A 24,176-nucleotide genomic window follows, 5' to 3' on the forward strand; every position below is an offset into this window, starting at 1 on the left:
ACAAAATCAAGGCCGTTTTTTGGGGGATTTTGGGGCAGCAAGGGCAGCCCGAGGGGCTGCCCGAACAGCCCCTTAAGTTTTAATAATAATAAAAAAAAATTTTAAGTTGGCCGGTGATAGGACTCGTTTTTACGTGTTTTTAGTGTTGGTTTTGAGTCGCATTCATGCATCATATTAGTTTGTTTAGTTTAATTTTGCATCTTTTTAGCATTATTTAGCATTTGACTGACCTCGTGTATTTTGTGGTGATTTTGTAGGAATTGAACCAAAGAGTGGGAGAAACTTTGGCATAATGTCGAAGAGGATTCGCTAGGACGATCTTTTGACCGCCCCAGCGAGCATTGTGGTCTGGCCGAGGATTATTTTGCGCAAGTGTCTCGCTAGGGCGGTCAAAAGTGACCGCCCCAGCGAAACCAGGGACATGTTCGAGGAAGCTTATTCGAGGACCTCTCGCTAGGGCGGTCAAAATATACCGCCCTAGCGAGAAGCGAGATTGAGAAAGATTTGTTTCCAAATTTCTAGGGACTCTATCCTACACCATAACCTAACACACGAGAACAACAGTCGTTTTTCATCTTTTATCAGACTTTTCATCATTTTTCTTGGAGAGGAGGCTAGGAGCAAAGGAGATTTCGAAGACCTCGAGATTTCCACGCGTCGTGGCCGTCATCCATCGTCATCTTTAGTATTTTCATTATTCAGTATTTTATTTCTTACATTAATTGTTGGTTTTTATCATGAATTTCAGTAGCTAAACTCTAGATTTGTTGGGATTTGAGGGGATCCTACCCCGTACTCGGTGTTTAACATTATTTCTCGACGTTTTCATTAGTGAATTGTTTATGCTATTGTTCTTTCGTGTTTCAATCGAAGCCTAGCTAACTTCCTTTGATTATTTCATGTTGTTGATGAGTTCGATAGAATAGTTAACAATAGGATCAAATAGTATAAACCACGGATTTACAATTTTAGTAGATATACGGAATTGGGTACGTGTCGATAGTGATAGTTCACCCGAATGAAAGCTAGTGGATTCCATAGAATGTAATGCAATCTTGAACTGTTAAATATTTGAGGACACTTGAGTACTGCATGTTTTTGATTAGTATTAATATAGCTCGATAGAGTATATTAATTAGTCTAGGGAATTCCGTCGAACGCACGAGTAAAAGTCGAGTGTAATTATTTAAACACGAGTGGTAGGTGAACTGATAATTCCCAACAAATTCATTTCTCATTTGATTTAATCCAAATTAATCATTGCGTTCTTGAACACGTTTTCTTTGCAATTTAATTATTTTAATTGTTTACTTTACATTAGTTTAATCATCAACTCAATTTATCGATGCTAAAGAAATTTTACTTGAAAATAAAAAATAGTGTAACGCAGTCCTTGTGGAACGATACTCGTATTCACTTACGTTTATTATAACTTGACTACCGTGCACTTGCGATATTTAAATCGAGCTTTCATTTATAAAATAAATTTTGGGATTATTCACTGTGCAAGTTTTGCTCGATCAAGTTTTTGGCGCCGTTGCTGGGGACTATTGATTCACAATTTTTTATTTTTCATTTAAATTCTTTAGTATTATTTATATTATTGTTATTTGATACTCTCATTGTGTTGCAAATTTTTCTTAGTGGTGCATGCGAAGATCACTCGAGTTTAAGCTTGAGCCTTTTGACCCCGAGATCGAACGCACAGCTAGACGTCGACTACAGCAGCAAAGAGCGAAGGAAAGAATGGAAGGCGATCAACAAAGAGAGGAGCCAAGGCGTATACCGATGTTGGATTATGCACAGCCGTCTCTTGATGGAGCACGTCCAAGCATCGTAAGACCAGTCATCCGAGCTAATCAGTTTGAGATCAAGACAGCTATCATTCAGATGATTCAGAACACTGTCCAATTTGGGGGAAGTGCACTTGACGACCCTAATTCTCATATAGCTGACTTTCTTGAAATTTGTGATACTTTTAAGTTTAATGGCGTGTCTGATGACGCTGTTCGTTTGCGTTTATTTCCATTTTCACTGAGAGATAAAGCTAAGTCATGGTTAAACTGTTTGCCTGTAGGGTCTATTACTACATGGGAAGATATGGCAAAGGCGTTCCTGATCAAGTACTTTCCTCCGTCGAAGACTATGAAGCTCAGAGCCGACATTACTACTTTTGCTCAATATGAGCAAGAGTCACTTTACGAGGCATGGGAGCGCTACAAGGACTTTTTGAGGAGATGTACACACCATGAGCTGCCTCTTGGGTTAGTTGTTCAAACTTTCTACTACGGTCTGCTTACTCCTAACCGTACTATGATAGATGCTGCTGCCTGTGGTAACTTACTGAGAAAGACGGCGGAGGAAGGATATGAGTTATTGGAGGAGATGGCTGCTAGTAGCTATCATCCTCAGTCTGATAGGCAGAGACGAGGTACTGGAGTTAATCAAGTTAATGATTTGTCGGCGGTTTCAGCACAGTTAGAGGCTTTGAATAGAAAGATTGATGGGATGAGCATGAATGGGTCGGCTATGTGTCTGCAAGAAATTTTCTGTGATAAGTGTGGGGGTGAGCATGATATGCAGGATTGCCAAGATGGCAATCCATTCTATGTGCCTGAGGGAGCACCGGTAAAACAAGTGGGATTCCAGAACCGTCCTAGAAATGACCCTTACTCGAACACATATAATCCGGGATGGAGGAATCACCCAAACTTTTCATGGGGAGGTCAAAACAACCAACATCGCCAACAAAGAGGTCCACCATATGTGATGCACCAAGGATTCAAGCCAGAACCGTCTCGGGAGGAGAAGTCCAATTTAGAGCAAATGATGACTAAATTTATTTCTGCAACAGAGACGAGATTTCAGAACCAAGATGCATCCATAAAGGGGTTAGAGAATCAAATTGGACAATTGGCTAAGCTGATTGCTAATAGGGAGCAAGGAACTTTACCAAGCAACACGGAAACTAACCCAAGAGAACATGTGAAGGCGGTGGAATTGCGTAGTGGAAAAACACTCGGGTCTAATGAGGAAAAGACCAAGCACGGTGAGGATGAGGTGAAAAATCGAGGAGGTAAGTCTTCTAACTCTACATCTACACCTATTGCACAGAATAAAATTGTTATCCCTCCAGCTTTTCCTGCAGCAATGAAGAAAGCTAAATTAGATGCACAATTTGGTAAATTTCTTGAGATATTTAAAAAATTGCATATTAACATTCCTTTTGCTGATGCTTTATTGAATATGCCAAGTTATGCAAAATTCTTGAAAGATATCTTAGCAAATAAGCGGAAGCTAGAAGATCATATGACAGTGAATTTGACCGAAAATTGCTCCGCTTTAGTTCAAAACAAGATGCCTCCGAAGCAAAAAGATCCAGGGAGTTTCTCCATACCTTGCATTATTGGTGACATTAATTTTCATAAAGCTCTATGTGATCTTGGTGCGAGCATTAATCTGATGCCTTTTTCTGTGTTTAGGAGACTGGGATTAGGTGAACCCAAGCCAACTAGGATGTCGTTGCAGCTGGCTGACAGATCTGTCAGGTATCCACGTGGGATTATCGAAGATGTTCTGGTGAAAGTGGATAAGTTTATTTTTCCTGCAGACTTTGTGGTACTTGACATGGAGAAAGATTTAGAGATGCCTTCCATCCTAGGGAGACCGTTTCTGGCTACAGGTAAAGCACTGATTGATGTTGAGGAGGGGAAATTGAGACTGAGAGTTGGAGAAGAAGAAATTATTTTTGATGTTTTCAATACTCTCAAGCACACAATGCACAATGATAGTTGCTTTCGTATTGATGTCTTGGATTCGCTTGTTTGTGATTTTGTGCAGGATGGATTGAAAGAACCATTGGAGGCCACTCTCACTACTGAAAAGCAGGAGGACGAGCTAGACGAGGAAAAGATGGAGATGGTAGCTCATTTGAATGCCATTCCACCTTGGAGAAAGCAAGTGAGGCTTAGACTAGAGGAATTGGGAGACAGAAAAGATTTAATGCCTCAAAAGTCAAGCCTAGAGGAGCCACCTACTTTGGAGCTCAAACCATTACCTCCACATCTCATGTACGTATATCTAGGATAAAATAATAAATTGCCTGTTATTATTTCCTCTTCTTTGACAGATGATATGGAGAGTAAGCTCTTGGGAGTCCTCAAGGAGCATAAAGGAGCGTTCGCTTGGAAGGTTTCGGACATAAAAGGGATAAGTCCTTCGATCTGCATGCACAAAATTCTGATGGAAGATAAATACTCACCTCTAGCACAACCACAAAGGAGACTCAATCCAAAGATGCAAGAGGTAGTAAAAGCTGAAACAATTAAACTTCTGGATGCAGGTATTATCTATCCTATCTCTGATAGTGCGTGGGTAAGTCATGTACAATGTGTGCCTAAAAAGGTGGGATTACTGTTATTGCTAATGAAAAAAATGAGTTGATTCCCACTAGAACTATTACGGGTTGGCGTGTATGCATAGATTATAGGAAATTGAATGATGCAACCCGTAAAGATCACTTTCCCTTGCCATTTATCGATCAAATGATTGAACGATTAGCAGGTCATGAATTTTATTGCTTTTTAGATGGATATTCGGGATACAATCAAATCACAATTGCACCTGAGAATCAAGAGAAAACTACTTTCACTTGCCCTTATGGTACTTTTGCGTTTAGGCGTATGACCTTTGGTTTATGCAATGCACCTGCAACATTTCAAAGATGCATGACCGCTATCTTTCATGACATGACTGAAAATTTCCTTGAAATCTTTATGGATGACTTCTCTATTTTTGGCTCCTCATTTAATGAATGTTTAGAGAATTTGAACTTGGTGTTAGTTAGATGTGAGGAGAGCAATTTGGTGTTGAATTGGGAGAAGTGTCATTTTATGGTTCAAGAGGGGATTGTGTTAGGACACAAGGTATCGGAGAATGGAATTGAGGTTGACAAAGCCAAGGTGGAAGTAATCAAAAACTTACCCCCACCTTCATCAATAAAAGGAGTTAGAAGTTTCCTAGGGCATGCTGGTTTTTATAGGCGTTTCATTAAAGATTTTTCCAAAATTGCTAAACCTTTATCCTCTTTGTTGATGAAAGATGCTGAATTTAATTTTGATTCTACTTGTCTGCATGCATTCGAGATACTCAAGGAAAGCTTGGTGACAGCACCTGTTCTGACTGTCCCTGATTGGGAGCTACCGTTTGAGGTGATGTGCGATGCTAGTGATACAGCTGTTGGTGCGGTGCTGGGTCAAAGGAAGAACAAGGTATTTCATACCATCTACTATGCAAGTAAGACTTTAAATGATGCTCAATTGAATTACGCTACTACTGAAAAGGAATTGCTTGCTATAGTATTTGCTTTCGATAAATTTCATTCATACCTTGTTCTGTCTAAAGCAACTGTGTATACAGATCATTTTGCCCTAAAATACTTGCTTGCTAAGAAAGATGCGAAACCTAGGTTAATTTGGTGGATTTTATTATTGCAAGAATTTGATCTCGAAATTCGAGATAAAAAAGGTGTGGAAAATGTAGTTGCTGACCACCTGTCTAGGCTTGAGCATGTTAGAATTAAGGGCAGTGACGATGATATTGATGACTGGTTTCCTGATGAACAATTTCTTGAGGTAAATGCGTACCCTTGGTATGCCGATTTTGCAAATTTTCTTGTCACTGGCACACCTCCACCTAATTTATTGTTTCACCAAAGAAAGAAATTCTTTTCAGACGTGAAATATTATTTTTGGGAGGAACCGTTCTTGTTTAAGATTTGTGCAGACTCCATGATAAGAAGATGTGTGGCGGAGGAGGAAACCAATCAAATTCTGAACCATTGTCATGACCGTGAGGTAGGTGGTCACTTTGGACCCATACGGACGGCATCTAAGGTACTTGAATGTGGCTTCTATTGGCCAACTCTTTTTAAGGATGCTCGTTTGTATGTTCTCAATTGTGATAGATGCCAACGCACATGTAATATTTCCAACCGTCATGAGATGCCTTTAAATAACATTATAGAGTGTGAAATATTTGATGTGTGGGGGATTGATTTTATGGGTCCTTTTCCTGCATCTTCTGCAAAGAAATTTATTCTGGTGGCAGTGGAGTATGTATCTAAATGGGTGGAGGCAGAGGCTTGTGCCACTAATGATGCACAAGTGGTGTTAAAATTTTTGAAGAAACATATTTTTAATCGATTTGGTGCACCACGTGCAATCATAAGTGATGGTGGCACCCATTTTTGCAACAAAATTTTTGATAAACTGTTGGGCAAATATGGTGTCACCCACAAGGTTTCCACTTCATACCATCCCCAAACTAGTGGACAAGTTGAAGTATCCAATCGAGAAATTAAGAGGATTTTAGAGAAGACGGTTAATGTGAATAGGAAGGACTGGTCCATTCGGTTAGATGATGCTTTGTGGGCGTATCGTACTGCTTTTAAAACACCTATAGGCACTACACCATATAGGTTGCTTTTTGGTAAAGCATGTCATCTACCAGTCGAATTAGAGCATAGAGCATATTGGGCGACCAAAGCACTAAACTTTGATTTTGCTCTTGCAGGTGAAAAACGATTGCTGCAGTTGAATCAGTTAGATGAGTTTCGGGGAAGAGCTTATGATCTTGCACTATCTTACAAGGAACGCACCAAACGAGCCCATGACAAACACATTATAAGAAGGGAATTCAAAGTGGGTGAAGCGGTGTTGGTATACAATTCTCGCTTACGACTCTTTCCGGGCAAGCTAAAGTCAAGGTGGTCAGGACCATTCACTACAGCCAAGGTGTTCCCATCGGGTGCAGTGGTGTTGCATGATGGCAAGTACGGGACATTTACTGTGAACGCTCAAAGATTGAAGCACTATATCGGTGGCACAATTGAGCCACAAATTGGAGTCACTCGGCTCCATGACAGTCATTGAGGACATGGGTGAAGAGTCGAGCTCTAGACTATAAATTGAGAACTACTTCTACTCCTTATTTTGATTTTGATTATATTTTTTTTTAGTTATTAATCGCATCATTTGCATTTAGGTAGTTGCATGGCATTGCATTCAAATTTTTTTCCCGAACACTTCTCGCTCGGGCGGTAAGTTTTGACCGCACCAGCGGGTACTCGTTTTTTTTTTTTTTAAAAAAAAAGGAGAAGTCTTTTGCGAAAACGTCTCGCCAGGGCGGGAAAAATATACCGCCCTAGCGAGTCGCGCAGATTAAAAATTTTTCTCCCCGAAAACTTCTCGCTCGGGCGGTCAATTTTGACCGCCCTAGCGAGTCGCACAGATTAACAAAAAAATTTTTTTCCGAAAACTTCTCGCTCGGGCGGTCAGTTTTGACTGCCCTAGCGAGTCGCGCAGATTATAAATACTTTCCTCTTCTCTTTTCCTCCCCACTTCGAACCCTACTACTCCCCTCCGATTTTCGGCACCCCCCCTCCATATTTTGTGCTCAATCCTTATTATTTGGTGATTTTTCAGGGCAAAGACTCAATCTTGGTCCATACACTCCACGAGGAAGCATTTAGGCTACAAGATTTTCTTCTCCGGCGGTCTTTCAAGCAACTCCGGTCATCTTCCACATATTCCGCTGAGCTTCTCCGGCGACCCTCAACAATTTTCCGGCGGTTGGATACTTTGTGCACTCCAATCTCTACATGGCACCCAAAAGATCTAAGGTAACTCACGGTGCTTCTAGTTCTCGTTCCACTCCATCTATGTTTGTGAATGAAAAAGCTAGGGAGAGATTTGAGCATGCTAGACTACATAGGAAACCAATCCCTGAGCGTGGATTTAGCTCGTTTCTTATCGGTCAATTTTCGGAGTCCCAAATAGAAAGAAGAGGGTGGAATACCTTTGTAGCACAACCGAATGCAGCAGTGGTTCCGGTTGTGCATGAATTTTATGCCAATGCTCCGGAGGGAAATGAGTCGAAGGCATTTGTGAGAGGACATCTAGTCCCGTATGATCCCAAGACGATCAATGATATGTTGGGTTTATCGTCGGTGGACGATTCGGTGTTTCAGGCGTGGGTGCTTAACCCGGATTATGATTTGATCATTCGCACACTCTGTTATCCGGGCACCACGTGGAAACAACCGGGGACTTACATGGTCTTTCTTGAAAAGTTTTTGAAAGTGGAGGGGGCATTGTGGTATGCATTCTTGTCTAAGAGATTGATGCCGGTTGGTCATACGAGTGATGTGCAGCGTGAGCGGGCGGTTGTTCTCTATGCCATCTGTACTGATATGGTGATTGATGTGGGCAGGCTCATTTTCGGACAGCTTAACATGTGCTATAATTGCAGCAATTTGGCTTTTTACTTCCCAACGATAGTGACTGAGCTGTGTGCCCGAGCGGGGGTGATATTCGAAGATGATGATGAGTGGTTACCGCCGATGAGAGCCATTGATGAGGCTCTCTATAAATCCAAGAGGGAGAAGAGACAGGCTGAGCTGCCCGAGGAGGTATTTTTCGATTATGGGATAGCAGCTCAACCACCTCCGACCTTAGGACATGCACCACCACCCCCGCAGCCACGCCGCCATGCCATGCGAGATCGCGTCGCCGAATTGGGCGCTTGGGCCCATTATCAGACGCAGTACCAGGCCGTTAATCAGGCACATATTCAGAACATCGAACACCTGGTGCAGGGGATCTCAACTCATTTGGGCATCGACACTTCCGGACGGCCACCTACACCCGCATACCCGCCACCCTTCCAATTTCAGTACAATTATCATATGCCCCCAGCAGCTGAAGAGGGAGTTCCACTGTCGGAGAATGAGGAGGAGGATGATTTTTGATCAGGGGAGTTTACTGTTTCCCCTTTCTTTTTATTTTTCATATTCTATCTTTGCATTTAAATTCATGAGTTTTTTTTTATGTTTTTAGTGTTTGTTTCGTTTTGTGCACTGAGGGCATTGCACAACTCTAGTATGAGGGGGGTAGATTGTTATGTTTGCTTAGTTAATTGGTTTTAAATTGTTGCATTTCTTTTATTTGGTGTCGTTTATGGTGAGAAGACATAGTGTATGAGCCAATGATGATGTTGAATTGATAGTATACAAAATTATTGATTGGGTCACCTCATGAATGGTACTCTTGATTGTTAAAGCATGAATTTTGGCACAAAGTTGAACTTTTTGAGCACATATGTGTGGGGACTAGAATTTTGTAGGAATAATGGTGAAATTTGAAGGTTTTGTGTGGTTAACTTGAAAGGCATCATTTATGAGTTGATTTAGCATGTAAACCCGTGAAAATAAGTCACTAATTGGGATCTTGAATGAGAACATGTGATTTGCCTTGAACTTCACATATACCCCCTTTTTCAATGCACTGAATTAAAATATCATACTCCTAACCAGCTGTAATCCAAAGTATATATTCTTAGCCTAGGGAGTACACGTGTGAAAATTGTGCATCAAAAAAAAAAATATATCGAAAAAGAAAAAATTGGTGGAGATGTAAGGTGAGGGGGAGCCGAAATAAAAGGAATGAAATTCTATTCCTGGGCTAAAAGTTGGAGATGTAAGGAGATGAGGAAAGTCAGACGAAAAGTCTTGACGATTGCACAATGAAAATGATCGGTGTACTCCCGACTGTTAGCCACTTGAGCTTATTTTCCTTCTTTTCGACACCCTTCTCTGCACTTAAAAATCGAATAAAGTTCAAATTATGGTTAGTGATAAATGGACACGGGGGTGCATGCTAGTGAGACTTGTATTGAAGTGCTAATTGAGTGACTCGCATGATCGGATGATTGATCTATTTGAAGTACGAATGACTAGACCCATCATGACACACACACACGTTCAAATTAGTGTCGAGATTTATGTGTAGATGAGAATGAGTATTCGTTTGTGATTTGACTCGATTATGATTTGTATGTGGGAAAGTTCACTGAGGCATGAGCATAAAAGTGTTAACTCACCATTGACATTTACTTGTGTTGGTTATTTCTTGTTTGAGTATTTTGTGTTTGTTGTGTTTGTTTAGAATCTCGTGCTTTAACCTATTTTGCTCGAGGGCGAGCAAAAGGTTAGTATGAGGGGGTTGATAGGACTCGTTTTTACGTGTTTTTAGTGTTGGTTTTGAGTCGCATTCATGCATCATATTAGTTTGTTTAGTTTAATTTTGCATCTTTTTAGCATTATTTAGCATTTGACTGACCTCGTGCATTTTGTGGTGATTTTGTAGCAATTGAACCAAAGAGTGGGAGAAACTTTGGCATAATGTCGAAGAGAATTCGCTAGGGCGGTCAAAAGTGATCGCCCCAGCGAGCATTGTGGTCTGGCCGAGAATTATTTTGCGCAAGTGTCTCGCTAGGGCGGTCAAAAGTGACCGCCCCAGCGAAACCAGGGACATGCTCGAGGAAGCTTATTCGAGGACCTCTCGCTAGGGCGGTCAAAATATACGGCCCTAGCGAGAAGCGAGATTGAGAAAGATTTGTTTCCAAATTTCTAGGGACTCTATCCTACACCATAACCTAACACACGAGAACAGCAGCCGTTTTTCATCTTTTATCAGACTTTTCATCATTTTTCTTGGAGAGGAGGCTAGGAGCAAAGGAGATTTCGAAGACCTCGAGATTTTCACGCGTCGTGGCCGTCATCCATCGTCATCTTTAGTATTTTCATTATTCAGTATTTTATTTCTTACATTGATTGTTGGTTTTTATCATGAATTTCAGTAGCTAAACTCTAGATTTGTTGGGATTTGAGGGGATCCTACCCCGTACTCGGTGTGTAACATTATTTCTCGACGTTTTCATTAGTGAATTATTTATGCTATTGTTCTTTCGTGTTTCAATCGAAGCCTAGCTAACTTCCTTTGATTATTTCATGTTGTTGATGAGTTCGATAGAATAGTTAACAATAGGATCAAATAGTATAAACCACGGATTTACAATTTTAGTAGATATACGGAATTGGGTACGTGTCGATAGTGATAGTTCACCCGAATGAAAGCTAGTGGATTCCATAGAATGTAATGCAATCTTGAACTGTTAAATATTTGAGGACACTTGAGTACTGCATGTTTTTGATTAGTATTAATATAGCTCGACAGAGTATATTAATTAGTCTAGGGAATTCCGTCGAACGCACGAGTATAAGTCGAGTGTAATTATTTAAACACGAGTGGTAGGTGAACTGATAATTCCCAACAAATTCATTTCTCATTTGATTTAATCCAAATTAATCATTGCGTTCTTGAACACGTTTTCTTTGCAATTTAATTATTTTAATTGTTTACTTTACATTAGTTTAATCATCAACTCAATTTATCGTTGTTAAAGAAATTTTACTTGAAAATAAAAAATAGTGTAACGCAGTCCTTGTGGAACGATACTCGTATTCACTTACGTTTATTATAACTTGACTATCGTGCACTTGCGATATTTAAATCAAGGTTTCATTTATAAAATAAATTTTGGGATTATTCACTGTGCAAGTTTTGCTCGATCAGCCGGAATCCGGCGACAGCAATGACGACTAGGGTTTCCAAAAGTTTTTTGGAATATCAAAGTGTCATGGGCCTTGAAGTTGTTGGGTTATTAGATGGCTAATACAATTTGTGAATTTAAATGGGCCAAAATGTTTTTTGGTGAAAAATGATTTTTTGGGCCCTTAAGTTTAAATCCACAAAAGTTGTACATATTATCTCATGAAATAAATAATCGAAGTTGGACTTTAATTATTTATAGTAAATTGTGATTTACATGACATTCGGTTATAAATAAATTAATTAGTAAGTAGACAAAGGAGTTTGTATACTTTGTTAATTTATTTTACAATCGTTGCGGTTAGTGATTGGATCAAGATATATAATATTGGATCAATTAATTATTGTGATAATTAATTGATGATGTATGATATGTGATATTATGCATGAAGGATGATCAAAAGCCCAAGCCCAATTTGCTAGGTGTATGCTAGGATATTTTGTGTTGAATGATTGTAATAATTATCAATTTATAAAGTGGGCTTTGTTTATGGCCCGTTCCCACCCCATGAGATGTATCCCTATTTGCCGTGGATATTTATTTGTAAATATTAGTATAGTGGATGATCAAGATTGGAAGATGGTGGCCTTGATGATTATGAAGATCGAAGACATGTAAATATTGGAAGCTTATGTAATAGTTGCATTTGCATCCCATGCATTTCCCTAGGATTGGACCTAAGCCCGTGCTTAGCTCACACGGGCCATTAGTATTGGGGCGATTGATCATCCTTGTTTGTTTACTGTTTATAATATATGCATGATATGTTATAAATAATAAGTGTGTGCGTTATTATTATGATAATAACACAGTTGCATGAATCCGACAAACATACGATCAAACATGGCGAGCTTTTAAATAAAATTAATGATGAGACCTTTCAAAATTAAAAAACCCTCATTTTGAATAAGATTCAAAATTAATATCAAGCCCGAAAAGGGGAATTATAAATTTGTTTATAATTTCCTTGTCTTCCATCGACAATGGGTGCATGATGAACGCTACCCGTACTCGGGGCTCGGCTCATATTATTGGGGGGGCCCCTGGGTGTCGGAAATCTGTGACATCCATTGACATGGAGATGTGAACTACGTGGAACTCCCATGATTTCGGCTCATATTATTGGGAGAACTCATGGCGACCGTCCATTAAGGTTCAACATTGATGGGTAAGGCTTGACACGTAAAGATGAACGACGTCATATTATTGGGTACTAATCAAATGTGAGACAAAAATTTACGTAGAGGGTTGCATAATGATGCACCTTTTAGGAATTTTGATTGGTTGATATTATTCGGGATCATAATTCGCTAATTGGACCTTGCGTACCAACTGAGGAAAGGAGTTTCCCGTTTTCACTAGAGGGTAGTGAAATATGTCAAAACAGTGGGAGTAAACATTTATAAAGTAAAAGTCCATACTTTATATCTTACTAAATATTTTAAAATAGTCATTAACATTTATCTGTTTTACTTTTCAGTACTATTTTTGACAATGTCTTCGATTCGCAATCCGTTATCTGCAATACTCGACAAACACGTATTAACCGGACCTAACTACCTCAACTGGCTAAGAAACTTAAAAATTGTCTTGAATTTGGAAATGATAGCATATACACTGACTGAGTCGCCCCCTGTTGAGGCTCCGACTGACTGCACTCCTGAGGAATTGCAGACTTAAAAGGAATGGTGTGACCATGACTTGAAAGCTAGGTGTTATATGCAGGCTTTTATGAACGATGAGCTCCAGAGGTGTTTTGAGGATGCAAAGAATGCTGCTGACATTCATTTGCATCTCAAGGAGCTCTTTGGTGAGCAGACCCGGCCTCTTAGGCATGCTACCATCAAGGAGCTAATCACTTTGCGCATGCGAGATGGGGCCTCGGTCCATGAGCATGGCCTGAAGATGATTGGGCTCGTGGACAAGCTCGTTGGCATGGATCTGGTGTTGCCTTCGGAGTTGACCACCGACGTGTTGCTTTTGTCACTGCCTAGCTCATTTGATCTTTTTGTGGTGAATTTCAATATGAACAAGATGGAGCCGACCCTTGAGGAGTTGGTGAATATGCTTGTGACCTTTGAATCCACGATCAAGAAATAGAAGCTGGTTCTTTATGTGGGTTCTTCATCTGGTACGCAGATCGATCCACGTGGGAAGGGAAAGAAGCGTTCTTTCCAACGCCCCAAGAAGAACGTGCCCTTGAAGAGGCAGACTCCGAGTCCCGCTGTGGCAGCCATACCAGTGAAGGCTGACAAGACTGCTGATATTTGTCATCACTGCAAGAAGCCTGGACATTGGAGGCGTAACTGCAGGGAATATCTTGCCCAGAAGAGTTCTGGAAACGGTATGTTCTATATTGAAGTAAACATTTCAATTAACTCTACTTCTTGAATATTGGATACCGGCTGTGGCTCACATCTCTGTAATGATTTGCAGGTGATGGGAAGAAGTAGAAGGCTTAGGGAAGGTGAGACCTTCTTGAGGATGAGCAATGGAGCAAGAGTTGCTGCCAAGGCCGTAGGAGATGTTTACTTAATTTTGAACAATGACTTTAAGTTGATTTTGAGATGTTTTGTTTGTACCTGATTTGGTGAAAAACATTATTTCCATTTCTATGCTTGATAAAGATGGATTTTCTTGTTTGTTTAGCAAAGGTGTTTGCAAAATTTACATGAATGAATGTTTAGTTGGTACTGGAGAACTTGAAAACGATCTCTACACCTTAAAATTGAAAGATATCTTACTAAATAATGTCCGAGCAATAACAAAAACAAACCAGCGAAAACAAGATACTCTAAATTCGGCCCAATTGTGGCATGCTCGATTAGGACATATTTCCCTAAGAATGATGAACAAGTTAGTGGGAGTGGGCATGTTTGATATGTCTGATATTAATGCTCTCACGACTTGTGAATCCTGTCTAAAAGGAAAGATGACCGAAATTCCCTTTAAGGGCCATGTGGAGCGAGCCAAAGGGTTATTGGATTTGATCCATACCGATGTGTGCGGTCCGCTTAGCATCCCCACTAAGCATGCACATGCCTACTTCATCACCTTTACCGATGACTTTTCGAGGTATGGGCGATGACTTTTCGAGGTATGGGTATGTGTATTTGATGAAATACAAGTCTGAAGCCTTTGAGAGGTTCAAAGAATTCAGAAGTGAAGTAGTTGGGACGAAGCATCAAGACACTTCGATCGGATCGAGGTGGTGAGTACTTGAGTGCTGAGTTCCAAGAGTATCTTAGGGAGAATGGGATTCTCTCGCAGTGGACTCCGCCTGCTACACCGCAGTTGAATGGTGTTTCAGAGCGTCGTAATCGGACTTTGATGGACATGGTTTGGTCTATGATGGGGTTCACGGAGTTGCCGCCATCCTTTTGGGGATATGCGCTTGAGACAGCGGCACTGTTGTTGAACAATGTCAATTCAAAGGCAGTTGATAAGACACCATATGAGATATGGATGGGTAAGCCTCCCAAGTATTTTTATCTTAGAATATGGGGGTGCCCTGCTTATGTGAAGCAGGTAGTGGGAGATAAATTGGATAGTCGATCCATTTTATGTTACTTTGTGGGATATCCAAAGAATTCTGTTGGATACTATTTCTATCATCCCCAAGAAACAAAGGTGTTTGTTTCTAGGAATGCAACCTTTTTGGAAAAGGAATTTCTATTGGATAGAAAAGGGGAGATGATAGAACTCGAAGAGGTTCGAGAGACACCCACAATTATAGAACCCACACTATTGGAAACTAAATTCCGGCGTTTGACAAAATATGAACCAACTGATACGGGCAATTCAGCAACTGGACTTAACAACTGAAATCAGGTGATCTAATAAAGAAAACTGATCAGTTGGAAACCGATCAGTTGATACATTCAGCCGTATGCTTTTAAGCTAAGCATCCTTCAACTGAACATGTCTCGGGAAAGAACATTCAACCGAAAAAGAGATATAGAAGACTGCAACTGAATATGAAACGCCGCACTTCAATCAATACAGCTTAGAACAACACATTTCGGCTAAAGCAGTTAAGACGCCACATTACAATAAATGAAGCAAACAATGCCCAAGAAATAATGAAGTGGCAATCAACGGATACAAAGATTCAAATATATCTCAACTTACCGTTGGAAGGGAAGCTTATAAATATGACCGAAGAACAGCTGAATAAATAAGAAGATCACTCTACTCAAAGCTTGTTGTTACTCTGCCAAAATCTTAGCTCACTCTTACTTGGTTTATTCGTAGCAGTCAAGGCTACAATCTGAGCTCACTAGCACTTTGTAATAATCGTTAAATTCGATAGTGCTAAGATCAGTTACGCACTGAGAACATTTTGTAATACTAAGAGTTTCAGCTTTTGGCAGTGATAAGTCCAAACTAAAGTGGGTCAGTACAAATCTTGTATTCGATCAAAGTCTTTTAGTGGAAATCCTATCCTTGAGATAGAAGGGGTGACGTAGGAGTAATTGAAATCTCCGAACATCCAGAAACAATCCTTGTGTATTTTATTTCAGTTTTGTATTCTATCTTTCAGTCAGTTACTTTCCCCAACTACTTTAGTTTAACTGATTGTCATTGACCAGCAAGATTCCGAGGATCAGTTTATCAACAAACTGAACTCAAAATTCGAAACGATCAGTTTTAATTGTGAGTGTTTATTCAACCCCCCTTCTAAACACTCTTGATACGTTAATCGATCCTATCAAGTGGTATCAGAGCGGTTGAATCTTGTTCTTGAATACTTTTGATCTATAAACTTGCTAGCATGACTTCATTCAACAAAATTCCTATTTTCTCCAGAGAAGAATTTGATGATTGGAAAATCAGAATGCAGGCTCATTTAGCTGCACAAGATGATGACATGTGGTATGTCATAACTGATGGACCCATGAAGATTCTAAAAACAAATACAACAGTTGCCATAACAGAAGGGGCACCACAAAGAATAGAAAAGCCCAGAGATGAATGGACAACTGAAGATAAAAGAAAAGCAAATCTTGATAATGTGGCTAAAGACATTCTGTACAAAACGCTGGACAAAGTAACCTTCACCAAAATAAAGATGTGTAAGACAGCTAAAGAAATTTGGGAAAAGTTGATCCTGCTGTGTGAAGGAAATGATCAAACCAAAGAAAATAAACTTTCTGTTGCTGTTCAAAAGTTTGATAACATCAAAATGAAAGCAGGAAAATCAATGCACGAGTATGATGAAAGAGTAAGCAGTATCATCAATGAGTTAAATGCACTTGGAAAAGTGTATACCAACAAAGAGATTGCACTGAAGGTAATGAGAGGTCTTCCCAAGGAATGGGATGTCAAGACCATGGCAATGAGGGAGTCCAAAGATCTGAACCAGATTGAACTTCATGATCTGTTTGCTGATTTAAAGGCTTATGAATTTGAGCTGCAGACCAGAGAAGGAGAACCATCTATCCCTGCAGCCACAACTGCTCTAGCTGCTGTCAGAACAGAACCAATCAGTTCCGTCGAAAAATCTGTTGATCAGTTGAGCAGTGATGCTATGTCATTGTTCATAAAAAAATTTGGAAGGTTCATGAGAAAGAATCAAGGAAACTTCCAGAAGTCATACCAAAGGAACAACTCCAAAGATGAATCAAATGCCTGCTACAATTGTGGCAAATCAGGTCACTTTATTGCTGATTGTCCTAAACCCAAGAAAGACAGTCAAGGCTCAACTGATAGAAGAAAGAAATCATATGAACACAAAAGAATACCCAAGGAAGATAAGAAGTCCTTCAGAAAGAAACATGAGGTACTCTTAGCTGAAGAAAACAAATTTAAATGGGCAGAAACTGACAGTGAGGAGTCAGAACCAGAAAGCTCATGCAGCTCTAGAGATAATGAGGAAGTCAAGTGCTTGATGGCTAATGATGCAGAAAAAGAATCATCTAGCCAACAGGTATTTGATTTCAACTCAACTGATTTCACACGAGAAGAACTCATTCTAACACTACATGACATGGTAAATGAGTATCAAAAGCTTGCATCATCATTTGAAAAAATCAAAGCAAACTGATCCCACAGACAATAAAACCAAAACTGATGAATCAATTGATGGGTTGAGTCTAAAAAGGAAAATTGCTGAGTTAAAAGCAGAGAGAAACAAAAATCAGTCATTAATCCAGAAGTTGATTCTTGAAAACTCAAAACAAACTGAGCTCATTCAGTCTTGGAACAAGTCATCTATTGCACTGAATGAGATGCAGAATTCACAAAAATCAGTTTCTGATAAAACTGGTTTAGGGTTCAACACTCAAGAAGAAATGTATCCAAATGATACTCAACCAAAGCTAAAAACAGACAAAGGGAAATACATTCACTTTGTCAAAACAACAGTGGTACAAGAACAAATTGAGCCCAGTAAACTGATTGAGCAACCTACTGAGAATATGAACAAGGCTAGAAGATATGGGATTGATTATAATCAAAAATTCTCAACTGATTCACAAAGTCAGTCATCAAAGAGGTTTCACAAGAACTATTCGAATAGCTATTTCAATTACTATAACTGCAAGCCAGTTCAGAAGAGATATAGACTGAACAATCAGTTGAATAAAGCTAAAACACATATTGTATCATTTGTACACTACACATCAAGCACACAAAAGCCAAGAAAAACCATTTGGAATACAGCTACTTGAAAGTCTGTTAGACTAATTCAAGTGTGGGTTCCTAAGGGACTAATCAGTTCAGGACCCAAATAGACATGGGTACCAAGTTATATTATGTGTGTGATTGCAGGTTACAGGTACAAACAAGAACTCAATATGGTATTTGGACAGTGGATGTTCGCGACATATGACAGGAGATGCAAGTGCGTTATCTCAACTGATCAAATACAGTGGTCCAAACATCAGTTTCGAGGACAATTCCAAAGGTAGAACTGTGAGTAAGAGTAAGCTTATCCATGGTAACTTTACTTTTAAAGATGTTCTATTAGTAGAAAACCTGAAGTATAACTTGATTAGCATCAGTCAGTTATGCGACAGTGGATTCTCAGTACAATTTGATAAAAACTCATGTTCAGTCAAAACTTCAATTAATGAAATCATACTAACTGGCAAACGTTGTGGAAACACATATAAAGTCAATTGGAATGATCAAACTTATGCACCAGTTTGTTTTATTTCTTCCAAATCGTCTAAAAACTGGTTGTGGCATAAGAGACTAAATCATTTAAACTTTAAAACCATTGCCTATCTGAGTAAACATGAACTTGTAACTGGTTTGCCCAAAATAGACTTTTCAAAAGAAAAACTTTGTTCAGCATGTCAGTATGGTAAACAAGTACGAGCCTCTTTTAAAAACAAGGGCTGTAAATCTTCATCCCGATGCTTAGAACTGTTGCACATGGATCTCTTTGTTCCTATACCAGTCATGAGCTTAGGAGGAATGAAATACACCTTGGTAGTCGTATATGATTTTTCAAGATTTACTTGGGTTATTTTTCTCAAATCTAAAGACCATACTGCTTCGCAACTAATAAAGCTCTTCAAAAGACTTTTAAATGAAAAATCAGTTGGAATTGATCGAATCAGATCTGATCAAGGAACTGAATTTATCAATCAAACTCTTTCAAATTTTCTAGAGAATGCTGGAATTAAGCATGAGCTCTCAGCAGCCAGAACTCCTCAGCAAAATGGTGTAGCTGAGAGAAGAAATCGGACTCTTAAAGAAGCTCCTAGAATGATGCTTGCTGATTCCGGTATTTCTCAAAGATTTTGGGTACCCGCAGTAAACACTGCGTGTTACACTCAGAACAGATCAATGATTAATAAAAATCATATGAAAACACCATATGAGATCTGGGATGGAAGAAAAAGTATAATTACTTATTTCAAAATATTCGGCTGCAGATGTTTTATTCTTGATAATGGTAAAAATTATTTAAAAGCGTTTGAAGCTAAATCTGCAGAAGGAATATTTCTTGGATACTCATCAGTTAGTATAGCTTATAGAGTCTTCAACAAGAAAACCCTCAATGTTGTGCTCATGTTGATTTCGATGAAACTGAACTAATTGATAACCCAACTGATCAAGTTGAGCTAGTTGATCGATTTACAGATATCAGTTTGGAAGATGATGACAAAAATGAAAGTCATGGCAATCAAAACATACTTCAAACACCTGAACCAGAAGTACTGGACCAATCAGATGTGCAGGAAATCGTTGTTGATGATCAGTTGATAGAGCATAATGATAACATTCAAATACCAGTTGACGAAGCACCAACTGAGACTGAAAACTGTGTTCAGTTACCAATTGAAGAAATTGCTGATACAACAAATACTGAGTACAGATGGAGAAAATCACATCCACCTGAATTGGTAATAGGAAATCCATCTGATCCAGTAAGAACTCGCAATCAAATGCTAAATTTATTTATCTATTCAGCTTTTGTTTCACAACTAGAACCGAAGAAAACTGATGAAGCTCTTGCTGATCCTAACTGGGTAAATGCAATGCAAGAAGAGCTAAATCAGTTCACTTATAACAATGTCTGGAACTTAGTTCCAAGACCAATTTCAAAAACTATTATAGGTACAAAATGGGTATTCAGAAATAAACTGAACAGGGATGGTTCAGTTGGATGCAACAAAGCAAGATTAGTGGCACAAAGATATAGGCAAGAAGAAGGAGTTGACTATGATGAGACGTATGCTCGAGTTGCAAGACTGGAAGCAATCAGAATTTTTCTCGCTTATGCATCACACAAGAACTTCAAGGTCTATCAGATGGATGTAAAGAGTGCATTCCTGAACGGTCAACTACAAGATGAAGTATATGTTAAACAACCCCCAGGTTTTGTAAATCACAATTTTCCTGATCATGTATATCATTTGAACAAAGCCTTATATGGTCTTAAACAAGCTCCCAGAGCTTGGTACGAAACTCTTTCAAAATTTCTAACTGATCATCATTTTTCTGTTGGATCAGTTGATAAGACCTTTGATGTGAATCTTTGTACGAACGAATAGCAAACACGATTAAAATCGAATCGCGCCCTCAATTCAATAACGAACAAAGAATCGTTGTTCTCCCGATCTTTTGAATCAAGTTTGAATGTGTGATATTCACCTCTAAATTATAAAAACTTAGAAATAAATATTCACGATTTAAACAATTGAGAAACAGACGAACCTTCAAGGAACTTGTCCCTGACAATCCGTATGATATCAATCGACAAACGCCACTAAAACGAATCTTGATAAGTTTGATTTTTGAATGAACTCAAAGCAAAGGCTTTGAAAAAGCTTGAGAGAAAAACTCTAAACTTTGATAAAAATATCAATGATAATCTGAATTGTGTGTAAAATTTCATCCAAAACATATTTATATGTCAAAAAGATATCAAAAATCTAGTCTCCAAAATAATTAAAACTCTAGAAAGGAAAATATTCTCGCGCAGCCGTCTCAGACACGGACCCCGTGTAGACATCCGTGTACGGGTCCGTGTACTCTCGAGAAATCACCTTCAGCTGGAAACAAGGGGCACGGACCCCGTGTCCACCTCCGTTTAAGGGTCCGTGTACACTCGGTCTTCGCAAATGCCATAAGACACGGACCCCGTGTGCTGGTCCGTGCTCGGGTCCGTGTAGACTCTGGAATTCTTCATCCTCGGCGGTCAAGGACACGGACCCCGTGTGCAGGTCCGTGTACACGTCCGTGTAGTCTCGGCCGTCTCCAACAATGCTTGAATGATATTCCTTTGGCCTCCCGACGTACTCCCATGCATCACGACCCCTTCATGCTTGCTCATGACTCCTTGTAGTGCCTCCTTGAACTTCTTTAGTCATCCCCTCGTGACTGGTCCATCCGGCAACTCTAAAGGATCCCACGCTTTCCTTGGGACTTGACCTTCCGTGTTCGCATCATCCTCCCCTTCTTGAAAAGGATTTGTCCTCAAATCTAGTTCATCACCTACATCAAACAACGACAAGTCACTAACATTAAAAGTAGAACTCACGTTATACTCACCTGGTAGGTCGAGTTTTTAGGCATTGTCATTGATCCTTTCAAGGACTTGAAACGGTCCATCGCCCCTTGGTAGTAGCTTTGAACGTCGCTTCTCCAGGAACCTTTCCTTCCTCAAGTGTAGCCACACCCAATCTCCCTTCTCAAATATCACCTTCTTCTTCCCTTTGTTGGCTTGCTTGGCATATTGCTCATTTTTCTTCTCAATGTTGGCCCTGACCTTTTCATGCAACGCCCTAACAAATTCAGCCTTCTTTTTGCCGTCCATGTTCAACCTTTCACTCACATGTAAAGACATCAAATCCGACGGAGTCAAAGGATTAAAACCATAAACAATTTCAAACGGCGAATAATTTGTAGTACGATGCACGCAACGATTATAAGCAAATTCAACAAATGGCAAACAGTTCTCCCAATTCTTTAAGTTCTTTTTAAGAATGGCACGCAACAGTGTTCCTAAAGTTCTATTAATGACTTCAGTTTGTCCATCCGTTTGAGGATGACAAGTAGTAGAAAACAACAATTTTGTGCCAATTAGCCCATAACGTCTTCCAAAAGTAACTTAAGAATTTAACATCGCGATCAGAAACAATAGTCCTAGGCGTGCCATGCAACCTAACGACCTCTCTAAAGAACAAATCCGCAATGTGAGATGCATCATCAGTCTTGTGACAAGCAATAAAATGCGCCATCTTTGAAAATCTATCAACAACAACAAATATTGAATCCCTCCCCTTCGTAGTCCTAGGCAACCCCAAAACAAAGTCCATAGATATGTCAATCCAAGGTTCACTAGGGACAGGAAGTGGTGTATACAAACCATGTGGTTGTGTTCTAGATTTAGCTTGCTTTTAAGTTATGCACTTATCACAAACACGTTCAACATCACGCTTCATATGTGGCCAATAAAAATGTTCATGCAAAGCATTCAAAGTCTTCGCCACACCAAAGTGTCCCATCAAACCACCCCCATGTGCCTCCCTAACAAGTAACTCATGAATTGATGATTTAGGGATGCACAACATATCCTCTCTAAACAAGAAACCATGATGCAAATAAAATTTATCATGTGGACCATGAATACAAGTTTCAAACAAACTCTTAAAGTCCTCATCTAGCACATACAATTCTTTCACATGCTCAGACCCCAAAATTTTAGATTCCAAGGTAGAGATTAGTACGTACCTCCATGATAGTGCGTCGGCTACGACATTTTCCTTACCTTGTTTGTATTTGATGATGTAGGGGAATGTTTCAATGAATGCCACCCACTTGGCATGCCGCTTGTTCAACTTCTGTTGCCCCTTAAGGTGCTTTAGAGACTCGTGATCCATATGAATCACAAACTCCTTAGGCCTCAAGTAGTGCTGCCACGTTCCTAGGGTCCTCACAAGTGCGTAGAACTCCTTATCATACGTGGGATAGTTAAGCGTGCTCCATTGAGATTCTCACTAAAGTATGCCACCGGCTGCCCTCCTTCCATCAACACTCAACCAATACCTACACCTGATGCATCACATTCAATTTCAAAAGTATTAGCAAAATCAGGTAAAACAAGTAAAGGAGCATTAATTAATATTTGCTTAATAAGATTAAAAGATTCCTCTTGCTCCTCGCCCCAATGGAATGGAACGTTCTTCTTGATTACCGCCGTCATCGGTGCTGCCAATGTGCTAAAATCCTTTACAAACCTCCTATAGAAGCTTGCAAGTCCATGAAAGCTTCGGACTTGACCAACAGTAGTAGGCGTTGGCCAACAGCTGAATAGTACTTACCTTGTCTTCATCCACTTCTATACCCTGTGAACTTACCACAAAATCAAGGAAGACAAGTTTTCTTGTACAAAAATCACATTTCTTTAAGTTAGCATATAAATTTTCAGCCCTTAGTGTGATTAGCACAAGTCTCAAGTGTTTAACATGCTCTTCTAGATTCTTACTATACACAAGATGTCATCAAAGTAAACCACAACAAATTTTCCTATGTGTGCACGCAAGACATGATTCATTAACCTCATAAAGGTGCTAGGAGCGTTAGTTAAGCCAAAAGGCATGACCATCCACTCATATAACCCATACTTGGTTTTAAAAGCAGTTTTCCACTCATCACCTTCCCTCATCCTAATTTGGTGATATCCACTTTTCAAGTCAATTTTACTAAAGACACATGCACCATGCAATTCATCTAACATATCATCTAGTCTAGGTATGGGATGCCTATACTTAATGGTTATGTTATTGATTGCCCTACAATCTACACACATACGCCATGAGCCATCTTTCTTAGGAACTAATAGAACAGGTACATCACAAGGTGACATGGACTCACGCACAAACTCTCTATCTAACAACTCACTTACCTGCCGTTGAAGCTCCTTAGTCTCCTCCGGATTGCTCCTATAGGCTGGACGATTTGGCAATGCACTCCCCGGCACTAAATCGATTTGGTGCTCGATTCCCCTCAATGGTGGTAAGCCTTGAGGTAACTCCTCCGGAAACACGTCTTCAAATTCCTGCAAAAGGAAAACATCAATGCTCGGAAGGGATCCGGCTATATCACTTGTGTTGAGGAGGATCTCCTTATAAACAATTAACGCAAATGGTTCATGAGTGTGCAAACATTGTTTCAACTCAGCTTTTTGGGCCATATATGATTTCTTT

General features: G+C 39.6%; 1 protein-coding gene and 1 non-coding gene across 2 annotated transcripts; one reads left to right on the forward strand and one right to left on the reverse strand.

Annotated features, from left to right (window-relative positions):
* Nucleotides 1–1,650: 1,650 nt before the first annotated feature.
* Nucleotides 1,651–6,932, forward strand: LOC142509402 (uncharacterized). The gene is made up of 9 exons (XM_075619566.1): nt 1,651–1,836; nt 1,984–2,264; nt 2,421–3,076; nt 3,611–3,682; nt 4,130–4,213; nt 4,822–5,270; nt 5,451–5,633; nt 5,934–6,462; nt 6,574–6,932. The coding sequence occupies exons 1-9, from the start codon at nt 1,651–1,653 to the stop codon at nt 6,930–6,932; spliced, it is 2,799 nt and encodes a 932-aa protein (XP_075475681.1).
* Nucleotides 2,149–2,255, reverse strand: LOC142521440 (small nucleolar RNA R71). The gene has a single exon (XR_012814192.1). It is a non-coding gene; the product is annotated as a small nucleolar RNA R71 (small nucleolar RNA).
* Nucleotides 6,933–24,176: the final 17,244 nt, after the last annotated feature.

This window comes from Primulina tabacum, chromosome 1, assembly GCF_025594145.1.
Source record: "Primulina tabacum isolate GXHZ01 chromosome 1, ASM2559414v2, whole genome shotgun sequence".
In the NCBI taxonomy this organism is placed as follows: Eukaryota; Viridiplantae; Streptophyta; class Magnoliopsida; order Lamiales; family Gesneriaceae; genus Primulina; species Primulina tabacum.